Source organism: Fusarium falciforme, chromosome 3 (genome assembly GCF_026873545.1).
Source record: "Fusarium falciforme chromosome 3, complete sequence".
Classification (NCBI taxonomy): Eukaryota; Fungi; Ascomycota; class Sordariomycetes; order Hypocreales; family Nectriaceae; genus Fusarium; species Fusarium falciforme.
The window spans coordinates 1,263,539-1,280,111 of record NC_070546.1 but is presented as its reverse complement, the minus strand read 5'-3'; the positions used below and the strand labels follow the sequence as shown (position 1 = coordinate 1,280,111).

Sequence of the window (16,573 nt, the reverse complement as noted above, 5' to 3'; positions counted from 1 at the left end):
CTGAACTGTGGTTCACAGGCGCGACTGATTTATTGGTACTCATGGCTAGGTACGAGGGAACGGCGTATGGAAGCTTGTCTAGGTATGCGATGGATGGATGAATGGGTGTAAGATAACGACGGCAAGGAGAGGATATGATGAATACCAAGTCTTTGATTGACTGCATTTCTGTTACAGGACAAAGGGAAACGGCATTGGGTGTCTCCCTTGGCACAGCCATGGCCTGATGACGCCCTAGTGGGAATCAAATCAGCGCCGGCGTGATGACCATGTCTAGAGTCTAGAACAAAGAACGGGCTTGTGGTGCGACTCAACGATGACGCCTTAAGGGGATACACGGTGCAAGAGTTTGTCACACTCGGAATAAAGGCAGATTTTTGGTGGTAGCACTCTCAGTCGTGCAGTGCAAGTAACGGTTCCTTTTATATGACGTTTTCTGTTTGTCCTTGACCGAGGTCGTTTCGTGGGTTTATGAGTTGGCAGTCCGACGCTTTGCACTTTGCCAGTGTTTGTCAGTGTTGGCGACTGTCGCTTGGTCAACATTGCACAACTTTTGTATTTTAAAACACGAATTATCTCACCTTCTCTCTTGCTTCTCAAACGAGATTATTGTTTTCTCAGCTTCAAACATCTCCAAGATGGAACCTCCTCCGCTTCGAGGCCCGATTCGCAAGAAGAGAAGCACCCGCACAAGCAACCTCACAATCTCTCTCGCACCCGAACTCGCTCCTCCAACTTCTCGAAGCATCACTTCGCCCGTGAGACGCTCTCCCGCAAGGCCCTCTCCCTCACGGCAATCAGCGCCCTCGTCTCTCGTTTCTCCAGTTCGCAGTACCACCATCACTCAGCAACGCAACTATTCCGGCCCGTCGCCCGACTTTCTGGCTCCTCCGCTCAGCGCGTCGCTTGTTTCTGCTGATTATGGATCTATTCGTTCGGAACCGCCTGAGGAGAGGGCTGATTCGACGGAGACGGTTCGAGGGCCATTGACTCTGGATAGAGGAGGGACACCGCCCCTGACGCCTTTTCCACGCTGGGTGAGCGACGACGAAGGTGATAGCTGTGATGTTCGTGGATGGGAAGAATCAGTTCAGCAATCCACATCACGAATGGACAATAAGCAGCATGGCTATGATGGTCGCCATATTCCCGTCACTATAGTTCGACTTGAAGGGAGATGGATCATCAGCTCTGCTATTCACGGATTCGTTCTTGTGATGCAGTTTGCTGTGTCTCTTGGTGTTTTCAGTGCTCTTATGTGGGTTACTGTGTGGAAGGAGGATGAGCCCGGGAATGACTTTACTGAATGGTGAGAGATGTCTTTTGGTGCGTCGAGATTTGTTCTAATCAGTTGCAGGCTATGGACCTTTGTCGATCCCATTCTCGTCACACTCTTGCTCCTGTGTTCCGTCACTCTCCTCGCCCACGAGGTGAAGCTTCTCTCATCCGTTGCCCTCTTATATCTTCAATCCCTCATTCTCGCCGTTACGACCGCCGCAAGCGTCGTCCTTTGGGCGCGCTGCTTTCAAGAGAAAAGCCCCGAGGTCAAGGGCGTCTTGATGGGATGCAACGTGATGCTTTGGGGTCTTGCGCTGTTTGGTTTCATCAGAGCTGCTGTGGTGTGGAAGGCTGAGTTGAGCGAGGACGGGGGTATGGATGTTGAGAGGGGTATGGCGTATGGGACGTTTGTGTCGTGGGGTGTTGGTGATGAGCGAAGGGGTTCTCTTTGAGGGGTTTGGGAGAGTTGTTTTATTCATAGCAAGTCCGGTGGCCCGTTTAAGGGCTGAGATATAGTCTATCCTGACACGACAATGCCTCCACCATGATAGAGGGCTCTAATCACATTGCTGCAGCTGTACTATCTTCCCCGCTTGACCTCCTCTATATTTTCACCAAGTCGGTCATTCCTGGGGTTCCACCAAGGCTTTTGCACATGCCCTCCGCGGCAACCACCAGATACTCTGCCGCGACCTCGACCTTTCTGACGATTCGGCGAGGGCTTTTGCGGTGCAGTCTCCAACTGAGTGTGATTCTTTAGTAACTGACCCAATGTGCGACAGGTTGATATGTAGAGATCAACTTACTCTCATGGGTGGCATTGCCGCCCTGAAGAATCTCTTCATTTGAAGTTTATTGTACTCAACCGCATGGCGATGCCCGTGAAAAGAAGCAAATTCGTCGTACCCGATCCAACGATCTCGCATCTTTGTCCGAAGTTTGGCAACCCTTTCATCATACGTTAGTAAATCATCAGATATAGTCCTTTGGGGTAGGCAGACACATGCATTGCGTAGCCCATGCCGGTAATGATGGACATGACCTGTTTCATTAGGCCGGGCTCTTCCCCTTTTTGTAATTTTAATATCTTTTTAACATATTCCCCGGCGGCATGGTAGACACGGCTGTTGATTGCGAACTCGCTGCGTGGAGGAGCTCTGGGCTTGCCTGCTGCCAATCTCTCCCTGATGGCCGTGCGATAAGGGTCCCCGCAGTACTCAGCTGTCATCACAGGAGGGGCACTCGCAATGGAATTCTTTCCCTGGCCGATGCCGAATCGCTGCTTCGGAATGCCCATGACGAATGTATTGGCCAGTTTGTCACGGACTGGGAGCTCGCCAGTCGAGTAACGGCGAGAGAGGGTGGGTCTTTCTTGGTAGACTCGCTGTAGTAAATAGACGGCCAGACGAACGGCAGTAGGGCTGGGGTTAAGGGTGCGGAATATCTTGGGATATTCTGAGGTTTGCAGTCCCTTTGAACGGAGGAGTTTAAGAAACTCGAGTTGTGGCTTTGGGGAGGTCTCCTCTGGGAAACAATCCACTCCATGAACACAGCCGTTCCGAGAATCCGACGGTGCGTGCACTCCCTTTGGGTTTTTCTGACTATTAGTAAACCTGGCTCCCCTCTTTCCGTTGTTCTTTTTGGAGTGGTTTCGTGCTTGACGAGTGCCCAGGTTTCCTGGGCTGTTACGAGACTTGGACTGTCGGTTTCGGCGGCTCTTCTTGGGACCATTGGCTTCTGGATAGTTTCCACTACGCGGAGACTTGGCCGATGGTCGTCCCTTTCCAAGAATACCCTTCTGAATTCTGGTCGCGGGGTGAGCGGCGATATTTTGAGGATTCGCCGGGGCATTCTGTCCCTTTAGTCTGGTAGGAATACGAGGAGGCCCGAACTGACTGTTTCCCTCGCGATAGCTGGCTACTGAATGACGGCCAAGATACTGGGGGGTTGACGAAGTGTTAGGCTCCTTGGGGTTGTTAGGAACATGGAGAGACTTAGGTTGAGGGCTCCCCACGGGATTGTTCCACTGACTGGGCATGATGGGCAGGACGGCGAGAGATATTGCTTGTTCGTCGACTGACATCGTCGATCAAGGTGATAGTTTGAAGCGCACAAGAGCAATGGAGATAATTTATATTTCTGTCTGTGTTCTTCCTACATCGGTGACTAGAGGAGTTCTTTCGTGTGTTTTCACTACCTAGGGACAGGCTTCCATCCTCTATCGCCTATCGTATCACTTCCATAGCGGCACTATAGCAAAATCAAGGTACAGAACTGAGTGAAACATGTCGCGGATGCCTTCTGATGGCTCACGGGATTTACTAGGGCATAAAGAACAAAGAAGGAAGCTGCCCTGACGACCTGGACATTCCCTTGTTCTTGCACCCGTGGATCTTGAAGATGAGTTAATATCCAGGCTAGATCGGGCCAAGGATCACGTCCCTTAAGTTGTCCAATTGACAAATGCATGCGTGAACCACGAGCTATCCCAACATCCAATGGTGAAGAGGCTATACCAGAAATACGTATCACTTGAATCGTGACGGTACTATAGGCGCGAGGAAGACATGATTGCCCGTTCATTTAGCATAGTCAAATCCACGAGAGGTTGAAAGGAGGTAGATGAATGCGACAGAGGTTGTGAACTCATACTCGAGTGCCAGTTGATGCGCACCAATAACCACTCACATACATGGTAAATACGATGATACAAGAGTAATTCCTCTTTTATTAGTTAGGAAGATTACTATAAAAATGTTGGAGGCCCTTTGACGGGTGATGGAGCTGAGTTGCCTACGCGAAGCCATCTCACGTTCACCAAGCGAAGCAACACAAGCGATACTCGAGACAATTTCGACAAAAGAAATATTTTTTGTTTCCAATGATGGACTAGAAGCTAGTGAACCCCAAATTCCCAACCACAAGATGTTCCAAAACCCAACCGTTCGTGAATCCACATAAACTCGTTTTTTCCGTTTCGTCAAAAAAGACAACGCCCGAATCTAGATAGACACCAACAAGAACGACCCAACGTCTCAGACAAAGGGGGAAGAATGGTGACAAATGTCACTGTGGTATCTCAATGATTTTCGACCATGGTTGTGGTGAGAGAGGGTGGTTTGAGCTGTTTATTTGCAGCCAGAGCAAGAGCCTGAGATGGTGTTAGCGAGGTGTCAAGGGTCAGGGTCAAGAAGATGACTTACAGCTAGAGCCGCAGTTGCAGCTAGAAGCGCCAGAGCATCCGCAGTCGCCAGCCATTGTGATTGTTTTGTGAGGGTTGGGTGTTAAACCGAAAGTTGAAAGAGATTTAAAATTGCTTTTGTTTGTTTGACAGTTTGAATCGCTGCTGAAGAAAGAAAACCGACAAGGAAAGGAATCTGCAGGGCCTTATATAGAGGCTGCGGCCTTTGTGCGCTCTGCGTGTTTTGTGCGTCAAAGATCCACCGGCTGATGCGGGATCAACGTGGGATGAGGGGTCGCCGGGCGCTGGTTGGCGATCTGAGATAGGGCGCTTTTGAGTGATTTTGGCGGTGGCTTGAACCTTTGGATGCCGCGTGATGGGGTCATTTGTTACTTGTTACTGTAGCTGTAGCTGTGGTACGAGATAACAAAGTTCCGCGTCGGAGCATCGAGAAGCTTCTCGAGGATAAGCTCATGACACACTAGGCAGACAGAAACCTTGTATGCTGTTCCTTGTCATTCGTGAATGGAATCACGCTTCTCTTTGCGAGAAACATCTTTAGGTGTCCACTGGAGTTACTGTAGTCTCCCACTCGTCCGAAGAGCCAGTCAAGGCCCTTCTTTGCCACTCGATTGACCGCCACCAAAAGATGCGTCACTATCGCCAGCTCCGATCCAACTTCCCTTGCCAAGTTTCACAGCTCGTCTACCATTTGTCAAGACACGCTTGAAGAACATCGTCTCCAGATGAGACATCCCTGAACACCCCTGTCGGCATGGATGACGGACATGGAACTCTTCCGAGACGGCTTCCAATCCACCAACCATAATCTTCTCGGGTTCCCGATTGCACCCCTCTCGTGCCCCTCCTACACGAGGTTGCCGGTGCAAAATCCGCGCCATCGGGGCGGGGTTCGCAAGTCGGGCTTCACAACGTCGAGGCCGGGTCCAATTGGGCGTCCATTTTATTCTCGTGAGGAATCGTGGGGTTCTGGTCGTGAATTTGGTCTGGGATCAACCGTTCATTACGCGATTTCACTCCCTTTAGTACAAGTCTTGAAGCCATTCGCACTCTACTGGTAGCTGGTGCTGCATTGCCAAGACGTAGTCATGGAGCCTGTCTGAGACCATGTCTTGGACCCTGAAACACGACTGAAGCAACACACAGTAAAATACTTAACAGGTAGAATAATAATACAGCGGCATGTTATCAATACGTACCTATATCACATCTGTTTCTCCAGAGCTCGGCAAGGTCTTGAAACCCAATCGAGACACAAGCAATCTGTCATGGCCTGATTGCTGTAACAACCCAAGATGAATCCAAGTATATAGAATCGCGTTCAAAGACTGTCAATAGCCCAAATTCCTCTACAATCTCAACATCACCGCCTTCCCAGCACATTGCCGGCGCATCTTTAAACATGAATCAACCTCAACAACCATCCTCAACCCCTCGCTCCAACAGCCAGCGAACACACCAACCTCGACGACGAGGCACTCGCGGAGGCGGCAGGATAATCCATTCAAACTCACCCAGAGCCAGTACGTCCTCAGAGGGTACAGCTCAAACCGTTCACGACCCTGCTGCTCGGCAACAAATGAAGCAGACCATGGCCATCGCCCTGATGACCAACCCGGCCATCCCATTGCCCTTTCCACTAGCCATTCCCCTGGGAATCACCATGCTGGCATTCCCAAATGGAAAGGAAAAACCAAACGAGTCCTCTGGTTAAGCCATAAACTTGAGAGCATTTTCCATTCCGAAATCCGGGTATACTGCCACATAATTCGACGTTGGCCATGATATTGATGGCCCAAGAAAGTCCCCGTCACATGCAGGATACAAGGCGGGCTTCCAGAGACAGAAGCTTCCAGAGACAAAAAGAAGAACAATCTCGCTCGTATGAAAGAGCAGATATGTAGTAAATAAAAGGGTCATTGTCTAGGAATCATTTAGCACACACGAGGGTGATGATTCAACCTCCGCACGCTGGTATCACTTCTCCTTCAAGACTATAGAAACATAAACATGGTCTCCCCACAAGCATCGATAGTACAATCCATATCACCACACCTAAACTTGGATCTGCTTCCCTTATTCAAAATGCCCCTTGAGTGAAGTTTCAGCTGTTCGCCAACAGGGGCCATATCAGCCACCGGTGCGATGGGCGGACTCCTTGGGGACGAAGCCTCCTTTGACGACTTGTTGATTTCATCGACGCAGAGACTACATACCCATGGTACAGGCCCAAAGGGACAGTTGTGGGACATGCGTCTTTTGGCTTGTTTGATCGCTCTGGTTTCCATCTGGTCCAGTGAAATCGCAAACGAAGTCCACGGGTCGTCGACTTCAAACTCATCCTCTGTCTGTGTTTTTCTCCTCTTGGACTCATCGAATGCTTCATCGGCATTCCTTTTCTTGGTGTCGATCTTGGTCCTTAAGTATTTGTCCTTTACGGCTCGTCTTGGCTGAATCCGGGTAGGCTGTGGAGGCTCCTCGATATTCTTCTCAGGTCTTGCAGCGCTGTCTGCTTCAACCTCGAGTTCTATCTGACGACGTGCATAATTTTTGAAGTGCTTCTTGCAGAGAGGTGCTTGAATGGGCACCTGATCATCAGAACTTGTGCTTGACATGTTGGAAGTGGTAGTGAGAGATTCAGATTGCGTTACGTTGCGTAGCGTTGTCTAGAAACCGCACTACCTTGGGTGATATATCCGGCTTATCCCACACCTCAAACCATATCTTTGTTAGAATCTCTGGGTTAGGTGAGAGCATAAAACCACGCGTCTTTCAGTTTCTTCGCTGTGGCATAGTGGACATCTTTCATCTCTTTGTTCGTTCTGGCTTTGTTGGTGCTCCTAACCCTACCTCCAAATCAGCACCAAGCCATGGGGCACATGGCAGAGATAAAGGCGATAGACAATGGGCTTCTATTTTAGGGAAAGCCGTGATGGATCTCAAGGGTATTCGCTCAATGTCTCCAGGTGAACATTCAACCCTCTCACAGCCAGTAAGACTCTGGATAGGGTAACTATCTTGATTCCCTTTTGACTATTTCTTGATGAATCCCATTTTCAGGCCCATAAACTAGTTTAGCCTATTATATGAAATCTATGAGGGTGTGAAAAATCCATTCCTAGCTATGTTGCCCTCTGCTTAATGCCACGAGAACGAGGGAAAGTGTCTGATGACCGGCCTCAAGACACTGCAACTTCCCCCAAAATTGCCATTAGAATAATCCTCTATCTCATATTCCACACATTTCTATAGCTTAAAAGTCCTAATATTCGATGATTCAAGTCCACAATACCCTGTGTATCCGCTATGCAATGTTTATAAGGCTATGTTTTAACTTGGACACTATTTCGTGGAATGTCCGACCTGATGTCATTCTGCATCACCAGCGCCGCCGTATCTTCTCTATTGTGTAGTATCTATCTAGACATTCAGCTACTTTTAATCCTTCACGATCCTTTCTGCCATGTCGTCGTTGCGTAAACTTGTCGGTCAGTTACCTCTCCCCTCCAAAAGCTAGAGCTGTGTTCCTTGTCTATGCGATATGTTGCAGAGATGCTGTTCTTTTCTGTTTATGAAAAAGGCTTAGACATGAATAGAACCGCCTAGTTCTTTATTAGCCATGAATATAACTTGGCGCGCCTCAGACATGAACCTGATAGCGCGCTCCTCCCACATCTCGACTTCCAAAGGACAACCTTGAGAAACCACGTGTACCATGACTCAGAGCTAATACTCCCCCGCAATCTTGATATCATAAACTAAGCCCTGCAATCTGCTCCGCGCTTCATCTCATCTTTCCCCCAGGTTCGAAGGCGTGGCACGGGGTTCGATGTGGAGTCGCGGCAAACGGCGGACCGAACGAGATAAAGCCAACCCAATGACGTCGTTTTCCGCTCTCGCGCTTCTTCCTAATGAGGACAACCCGAATGACAAATGCCGGTGGTCGGGGCGGCTATTGTCCAACAACCTCCGAAGGCCGGCAGAAGGAGGGGTGCTTGATTAAAGGCCCGGGGTAGGGCTGCCTTGAATGTTGGAGGGCAGGATAACCTTTCTAGCACTTCTCTTGAGATATTCGGATAACGATGACGCGCAACTTTCGACTTGCTGTGTTGGAGTGTGATACTCCCTTTCCCTCTGTCAACGCTTCGCGTGGCTCGTATGGGGACATCTTTCGGGACCTTCTTCTCAAGGGCCTCGACGGCCTGGGTGAGAAGGGAAGCGACGTGAGCCTTGATCTGAGCAAATGGGATGTTGTCACGGCGCAGGAGTATCCCAACGTCGATGATGTGGATGGCTTCTTGTTGACTGGAAGCAGTGCGTATCATACCCGCTTATCTCTGAGTTGCGCAAGCTGACCTTTACAGAGTTCACTGCTTTCCACGATGATCCTTGGATTTTGAAGTTGGTCGACTTTGTCAGCAAGGTGTACACAACCACCAAGAAGCCTATTGTTGGTATCTGCTTTGGTCATCAGATTATCGGCCGGGCGCTGGGTGCAAACGTCGGACTAAGCCCGGGAGGATGGGAGATTTGCGTTGACAGGATCAACCTCAACGAGACCGGACAGAAACTGCTGGGCGTTTCGTCACTCGTATGCCTCAACATCCTCCATTTAATCTTTGTATACTAACAAGTGCAACAGGGCCTGCATCAGATGCACCGAGACGCCGTCCTGGACGTTCCAAAGGGCCTCGTCAGCCTAGGCAGCAGCCCTCGATGTGAGGTCCAAGGCCTCTACGAGCCAGGTCGCGTCATTTCCTTCCAGGCACACCCCGAGTTTGATGACTTTATCATGTCGGAGATTATGGAGGCGAGATATGAGCAAAAGATCTTTGACAAGGACATGTACGAGGAGGGCATCACGAGAGCTCGGGCGGCGCACGACGGAGTGCTTGTGTCTTCCAAGATTTGGGAGTTTTTGCTGTGAGCGATGATTTTGAGAGTTGGTCATGTCATTTTATGAGTTTGATGAGCATAGAACAGGAATAGAAGGACTATTGTCTTGGTCACATAGCTGTTTGATGATACTACTCGTCTCATCCCACTACGTCAACGTCGCACGTTCCAAGGGTATACATTATCTATTATGTACTGATACGGGCTATATATTTACATCCAAAATGTTCCCTTTGCAAAAAGAACCACACAAATATCCAAGGTCCTTAGTCTGGGCGACCCAGCTACCGTTGCCCTTCATGTCGCGACGCTCGGCACGGGAACTAAGAACGCGTTGGCGGCGAGTCGTAAAATCGCACTCCTTAACGGTAGCTCGGGTAGTGTTACCAATACACTCACTCAGGGTCGGCAGAGCGAGCTGGTACAGCGTCACCAAGAGCCGCTGTGAGGCTGTAGCTATGGTGGCCAACAGTTGCTCTACTGCTCCAGTAGCTGTTTCATGGCATCCACTATCCCACAAAACAACATGTTTATGGAAAGGCTAGAGATGTGACATCTGGAGTCTGTCCTTTTCGGCAGGTGTTTTGGAAGCCATCGGGTGTTCCTGGTCAGCGGTGTCAAGGCCTTTCGGTCCATGATCAGACTACTCGACACTGAGCACCGCACGAGCCAGTCACTTCAAATGCCTAGGAAGTTGGCCCAGAGACCATTGGCCCTTGATAGAGAGATAGGATTCGGCGCTTCTTGTCTCACGCAAATGATATCCAGATCTGGTGCTCCCGCATCGCCCTGCACAAGGTCCAAGGGCTGACCTGCTCCAACGGCTCCCGCCAGATATGCTCAAGCAGCACTAGAGTTTGCCTCATGTTCCCCAGCCCGATAGTGTCAAGCATGGTCTGTAATCGGTCCCTTAGAACCTGCTGCACAATCGGGTCTGACGTGCAGCAGCCGATGACGGCAAGGGGCCAGCAGAGACTCGTGTTTATTCTCTCGCTAGCGGGAAACTGGTCAAGTAATGTGATTGCCTCTGCCACAGCAGAATCCATCAAAGCCTTGTGGACACTGTTGTTGGCTTGTGGCTGAGGTGTGCCCAGCACTGACCAGAGGTAGAGGAGGACGGCCTGCTTCCATACCAGGCCGGCGAGTCGCGAGTAGGGACTGACTGAAGGATCAGGGAAGAAACCCATGACCTGTGATTGGAGAAAGGCAAAGTTGACGATACTGTCGGGGCTTGGGGGAACTGTTTGTCCATCTACGACTGCCAGCATGCTCTGTCCGAGATGGAAGATTTGGGAGATGAGGATGAGTAGTTCCAGCCAGCACCCGCATAGCTGACCGACATATTTCCGAGTGACGAGCTCTCTGGCTCGAAACTCAATGTCCGGACTTAGTAGTGATTGCGAGTTGTACTGGGGATCAATGGAGATCATGCTGGTGGCCGCCATGTGCATGTAGTACTCGATAAGAAAATCCGGCAAGTCGCCGTACGGTTCAGTTTGGCCTCCAGTGAGTAGCGTGCTCACTAATGACTTGGAGGCTGTAAGATGGTCAAAGATGGTTCCGTGAATGTCTCCTTTGGCGACCTGCGACAGTGTCAGTATCTAGCGATTTATGAGAAGCTGCGGGCATTGCAGACCTCGGTCAAGCACATGATGAGACTCCCGACAGTCAAGACGAGAGCGTTCTCAGCATTCCCAGAGACGTATTCATCGACGACATTCCTAAACATGCGCAACGAGTCCGTGTAGTATCTCTGGGCGACCTCATCAGTTGGCAGCGATTCAGCCGACGCCTGACGATGAGCAGCACTCTGAGCGAGGATAAGCTGTAGAACTAGAGGTTTGGAAAAGGCCAGCGGGATGAGCTTGGCGATAAAGGGGTTGACGTCTGTTGAGCCGTTGCCCATGCTGTTGGCTGTCCGTGCTAGGTAGTAGCTGAGAAGCTCGTAGGAATGATGGCCTTGCTGAGGCAGCATCGACATTGGCATGGGGATGCCGCCGTTCATGGTGAAGCCTGCATCTGATGGCCCGGCTGAAGCGACGGCCAGGGCGAGAGCGTTGGTGACATCTCGATCATACCTGGCAGCAGGAAGTATAGTGGTTGGTGAGTCTGACGAGCTAGCTGACGATGTTGTGGTTGATGCGGATGGCGAAGGTTGACCTTGATCCTCAGCCTCGTCATCAGCCTCGGCATCAATCATGTGTGCATCATCAGACGTCGGGGAGGTGTCGTCAGGGGGACCAGGCCCGTTCTGGAGCAAGCCGGGATGTGATGAGGCGGAGACGACAATCGTCGGCTGGTCCTCCGGGTCCCGCTCGGGCTCCGGCTCATGGTCCGATTCAAGCTCGGTCTGATGCCGGCGATGCTGGAGAGGCTGCGAGAAGGACCGGCGCTCAGTCTGAACCTGAACTGGGCGATGGATACCCACCGACGCCGAGTCCGGGGCGACCGAGGCGCTGGCCTTGCTAGTCCGCGGCTGAGACGATGATGAAGAGGAGTTGTTGTTGTTACTGTTAGTCGGCTCGGGCCAGTGACACTCGAGCTTGTTGCGCTTGCAGCCGCTGCACACGGGCTTCTTCTCATCGCACTTCTTCTTGCGACGACGGCAAGTGAAGCAGCCCGTCCTGCTCCGGATGATGGGCATGGGCCGCATGCCGGAGAGGAAGAGTGGGTTGACAGATACAGGATCCGGGGGACGCAGCAGCGCATGTCCCGGCCTGCCTGCACGAGGTAGGCCGTTTTGCCACACCCGTAGGTAGAAGCCAAGCAAGGGGTGGCCCTTGGGATCTTGCTTGCTTGGTCGAGCAGCAGCGCGCGGTTTGATGGCGAGCGAACGCCGTATGTCGGATGGGACCTCCGGGGTGCCAGACAAGCGAGTGGAGGTGTTTGGGCAGTGGGGGAACTGCTCGTCAGTTCTTGGTAGATACGGTTATTACGTATGGGGAGATGTATGACCTGGGAGTGGAGGCCAGGATCCCTGGGCGCTAACCAGGAGCATCAGCGAGAAAGTGAGGCGAGCTACTTACCCTAGAGCACCACGCCGAGCTTCCTGTTTGTCCTTCCAGAGCCGTTCTAGGGGCAAAAGCCATGGCGGGTCTAGACACTCACTTGGATCTCCCAGGTACCTCGAGGTAGCTCACTTCCGGCTCAAACCCACCCTAACGCAAAACCTCGGAGCGCGAGTGGGGCACCCTCCCGGACTTCCATTCCTCCAGATTGTGACTCGGTGACGTTGTTTAACTCGGTGACAATGGCGATTGATTGTTTTGGTAGGTACTCATGATCCGGCGGCGGCGCAGGAGAGATGGCTGGGTTGGGCTACGGTACATGATGTGGGACCTTTTTGTCTCGGACATGTTCTTTTTCTTTTCTTATTAGATGATAAGCTCCTCTTGAAGATTGGTTGAAGCTGTCTTTGTCCTTTTGGGAGAGCTAGTTCACCATCTCACAATACCGTCGCCATGATCAACATGAGGGCTCTTCGACAGACCGGCCAATGCCTTCGAGGCAAGCCTTCTCTGGCCAGCCGTGTCTCTACGAGAACTTTTGCTTCTCAGACAGATGTGAGAATGATTTTTTGACGAGATCATGGCCATTGATAGCTGACTTGTATAGCTCCTGGGTGCTACTCTTCAGAATGGCGACCCTGAGATCCACGCCATCTTGAAGCGCGTAAGCATCACCACCAACCTCAATTGACATACTCTAACTTCTTTACAGGAAGAGACGCGCCAAAACCACTTCATCAACCTCATCCCTTCGGAGAACTTCACCTCGCGATCCGTCCTCGACGCTCTTGGCAGTGTCATGCAGAACAAGTACTCGGAGGGATACCCCGGTGCTCGATACTACGGCGGCAACGAGCACATTGACGAGGCCGAGCGTCTGTGCCAGAAGAGAGCCCTCGAGGCTTTCCGTCTTGATCCTGAGCAGTGGGGTGTCAATGTTCAGCGTAAGTAATCGTCAATGGCTTTCCTTGGGGTAGGATACTGATGGTTTGCAGCTCTTTCTGGCTCTCCTGCCAACCTTTACGCTTACTCTGCCCTCCTCAACACCCATGAGCGCATCATGGGTCTCGACCTTCCTCATGGCGGCCATCTCTCCCACGGTTACCAGCTGCCTCACAAGAAGATCTCGATGGTGTCCAAGTACTTCGAGACCTTTCCCTACCGCCTGGACGAGGAGACCGGCTTGATCGACTATGACAAGCTCCGCGACAACGCCATCCTCTACCGACCCAAGATCATCATCGCCGGAACCTCTGCCTACTCTCGCCTTATCGACTACGAGCGCATGCGTGCCATCGCCGACGAGGTTGGCGCATATCTTTTGTCTGACATGGCTCACATCTCTGGCCTTGTCGCTGCTGGTGTGATTCCCTCGCCTTTCGACAAGTCAGATGTTGTGACGACTACTACCCATAAGTCCCTTCGAGGTCCTCGAGGTGCCATGATCTTCTTCCGCAAGGGTGTGCGAAGCACCGATAAGAAGGGCAACAAGATCCTGTATGACCTTGAGGGTCCTATCAACGCCTCTGTCTTCCCCGGCCACCAGGGCGGTCCTCACAACCACACCATCACTGCCCTCGCTGTCGCCCTCCGCCAGGCCAAGAGCCCCGAGTTTGCTGAGTACCAAAAGACAGTGCTCACAAACGCGCAAGCTCTCTCCGGTCAGCTGTCTAGCTTGGGCTACAAGCTTGTCTCTGGCGGCACCGACAACCACCTGGTGCTCGTCGACCTCAAGTCCAAGGGCGTCGACGGCGCCCGTGTCGAGCGTGTCCTCGAGCTCGTCGGTGTCGCGAGCAACAAGAACACAGTCCCCGGTGACCGCTCCGCCCTCAAGCCCGGCGGTCTCCGTCTTGGAACCCCCGCCATGACGACCCGCGGCTTCACTGCCGAGGACTTCAAGCGCGTGGCCGACATTGTCGACCGGGGCGTCAAGATCACCATCGCCGTGGACAAGGACGCCCGTGCGGCTGCCGAGGCCAAGGGTGCCAAGAACCCCAAGACCGTCAAGGCCTTCCTCGAGTACCTTGGTGATGGATCTTCGGTCAAGGAGATTGGCGAGCTACGGAAGGAGGTTGAGGAGTGGGTTGGCGGATTCCCCCAGCCTTGGCTTCAGTCGTGAGACAGGGTTATGGACGTAAAATAATGATATCTTGAGCGTTTAACAAAAAAAAAGTATTCTATTGTTAATGTGTGTCTGAGCATGTGTAGCCGGTGTGGCTGTCGTGATACTCTGGTATCTGACATCTTGACGTGTTGAGTGTCAACTGACTACTTTCGTGTCTGCAGTTGAACCCTCCATGATAATTCTGCTGCACAACTTGTCCACACCATGTTTACATCGGGGATATCATTGGGCATTGGAAAGTAACGATGTGATCATGACACCGTTGTCATACCCGGCAACTCCCCTGTCGGAAGCGTTTCTGCGTCTTCCACCGGATACCTCAGGAAAACAAACTCCAACGTAATAAAATGCGAGTTTGCAATTACCCAATTACTCATAGACGAGCATCAATTGGCCTTCGCTTGAGCCATTGTTGGGTCACGATGTCCAACAATCCGGGGTTCTAGATGGCAAAAAGTCGTGAGCAACCCTCCAAGCGCGTCATCAAGGGCCGTGCTCACCAGATCTATACTTGACTCAGTGAAAGTGCTAGGTACCGTCTACTTCTCCCTCGAAGTGGAGCACCGGAAGTGGCATCGCGGTCAGAGATTTCGGCGGCGGAAAACGGCCGAGCTGCACGCGGCACCGTCTCTGATTGGCCACTCCCAAAATGGCGAGGCGCTCCTCGGCAGATAACAAGTACCTCTACAAGTAAGCGTGGCACCCACAAGTTTCCCCATGGCCTGATAGAGGGGGATCTCAGAAGATTGTGGGGGCCCTCCAACCTCCGCATGTGAATGCAATTCAATTCATGACAACTTGCAAAAAAAGCCAGGGGCCAAACTCGGTGCCGTAAAACGCCTTCTCCGTTACGCACTAATTGGACATGAGCCGGGCGGTCTGCCGGGTCGGCCAGTGACTCCGAGGTACATCGGAGGAACCCCGAGCACGGTCATATCTTTGCTGGGAAAGGTGTGGACTTGAAAGTCCAGGACAATCAAATGCCAGAGAAATAAACAAGAAACCATCATCAAACTTCCTCTTCTCTGTAAATCTTTACACATCACCAGTCACAATGTCGGGATTCATCGCTAGACAAGCTTGGGCTACCGCCTCTCGAGTGAGGTCTTCTGCTCTTCGAGCACCTCAGACTGCCTTTGCTTGCAAGGCTGCCAGCATTGCTCCTCGACGATGCTTTTCAGTCTCTCTCAACCGTGAGTCGCACCTCCTGATCTTTCATGAGAAGCTATTCTGACATTTCACAGTCCTCAAGAGGCGATACACTGAGAGCCACGAGTGGGTTGACCTGGCTGATGACGGCAAGACCTGTAAGCACCCTTTGACTCAACAAGTTCAAACAATTGACACCTCTAGGCACAATTGGCATCTCCAACTACGCCGCTGAAGCTCTCGGCGACGTCGTCTACGTTGAGCTCCCCGCCACAGGCGACGAGACAACCGAGGGCGAGTCCTTCGGCACCGTCGAGTCTGTCAAGTCTGCGTCCGACATTGTGGCCCCCGTTTCTGGCTCTGTCGTCGAGGTCAACGAGCCTCTGAACGACTCCCCCGCGGACCTTGGAAAGGACCCCGAGGGTGAGGGATGGCTCATCAAGGTTGAGGCTGAGGACGTTTCTGCGCTGGAGGGATTGATGGATGAGGCTGCTTACGCTGAGCACACCAAGGATCACTAAGTGCAAAGAGTTCGCTAGGTGTTTTTTAGTCGGGTTAATGGTGTTTTTGAAAAAGCGAATAGATATCAAGTCCTCAGTCAAATTTGGCATCATCATGGATTTTCAAGTGAAGAAATTTTGGTGTTTTAACTTTGGTGAATTGTTTAACTTGCAATTTTTTTTTAACTTGTGTGAATTGGTTCAACTTTTATCTAGTAAACTATTGCTCATCGCAAAACTCTGCCAACCAGAGATCAATTCGCCTTTCGTTGAAGAGGTTCTAACACTGAAAACCTTCCAAGCATGCAATAGGAGCCATCATGGTTGAATATGATCTTTTTCCCGCTTCCAAAATAAACAAACGCTACCAAATCTTAAAAAGCCATCATCTATCGTTTAACCTATTATCTCCCTT

General features: G+C 51.4%; 7 protein-coding genes across 7 annotated transcripts; 4 read left to right on the top strand and 3 right to left on the bottom strand.

Moving 5' to 3' along the window:
• Positions 1-638: 638 nt before the first annotated feature.
• On the top strand, positions 639-1,730 carry NCS54_00373700 (Hypothetical protein; the record flags this gene model as incomplete). The annotated part of the gene is made up of 2 exons (XM_053149298.1): positions 639-1,309; positions 1,358-1,730. 2 exons carry the CDS (start codon positions 639-641, stop codon positions 1,728-1,730), a joined length of 1,044 nt encoding a protein of 347 aa, XP_053005273.1.
• A 509-nt stretch (positions 1,731-2,239) lies between these two features.
• NCS54_00373600 (Hypothetical protein) lies at positions 2,240-3,316 on the bottom strand (the record flags this gene model as incomplete). Its single annotated transcript, XM_053149297.1, has 1 exon — positions 2,240-3,316. One exon carries the CDS (start codon positions 3,314-3,316, stop codon positions 2,240-2,242), a length of 1,077 nt encoding a protein of 358 aa, XP_053005272.1.
• A 3,158-nt stretch (positions 3,317-6,474) lies between these two features.
• On the bottom strand, positions 6,475-7,095 carry NCS54_00373500 (Hypothetical protein; the record flags this gene model as incomplete). The annotated part of the gene is made up of 1 exon (XM_053149296.1): positions 6,475-7,095. The coding sequence occupies one exon, from the start codon at positions 7,093-7,095 to the stop codon at positions 6,475-6,477; it is 621 nt and encodes a 206-aa protein (XP_053005271.1).
• A 1,467-nt stretch (positions 7,096-8,562) lies between these two features.
• On the top strand, positions 8,563-9,407 carry NCS54_00373400 (GATase domain-containing protein; the record flags this gene model as incomplete). Its single annotated transcript, XM_053149295.1, has 3 exons — positions 8,563-8,794; positions 8,845-9,071; positions 9,123-9,407. The coding sequence occupies 3 exons, from the start codon at positions 8,563-8,565 to the stop codon at positions 9,405-9,407; spliced, it is 744 nt and encodes a 247-aa protein (XP_053005270.1).
• A 718-nt stretch (positions 9,408-10,125) lies between these two features.
• On the bottom strand, positions 10,126-12,266 carry NCS54_00373300 (Zn(2)-C6 fungal-type domain-containing protein; the record flags this gene model as incomplete). Its single annotated transcript, XM_053149294.1, has 2 exons — positions 11,013-12,266; positions 10,126-10,959 (listed from the first exon to the last, which is right to left on the bottom strand). Exons 1-2 carry the CDS (start codon positions 12,027-12,029, stop codon positions 10,126-10,128), a joined length of 1,851 nt encoding a protein of 616 aa, XP_053005269.1. The 5' UTR covers positions 12,030-12,266.
• Positions 12,267-12,837: 571 nt separating this feature from the next.
• On the top strand, positions 12,838-14,503 carry NCS54_00373200 (Serine hydroxymethyltransferase; the record flags this gene model as incomplete). The annotated part of the gene is made up of 4 exons (XM_053149293.1): positions 12,838-12,939; positions 12,992-13,048; positions 13,097-13,328; positions 13,380-14,503. 4 exons carry the CDS (start codon positions 12,838-12,840, stop codon positions 14,501-14,503), a joined length of 1,515 nt encoding a protein of 504 aa, XP_053005268.1.
• A 1,060-nt stretch (positions 14,504-15,563) lies between these two features.
• NCS54_00373100 (Glycine cleavage system H protein) lies at positions 15,564-16,179 on the top strand (the record flags this gene model as incomplete). Its single annotated transcript, XM_053149292.1, has 3 exons — positions 15,564-15,702; positions 15,754-15,816; positions 15,863-16,179. The coding sequence occupies 3 exons, from the start codon at positions 15,564-15,566 to the stop codon at positions 16,177-16,179; spliced, it is 519 nt and encodes a 172-aa protein (XP_053005267.1).
• Positions 16,180-16,573: the final 394 nt, after the last annotated feature.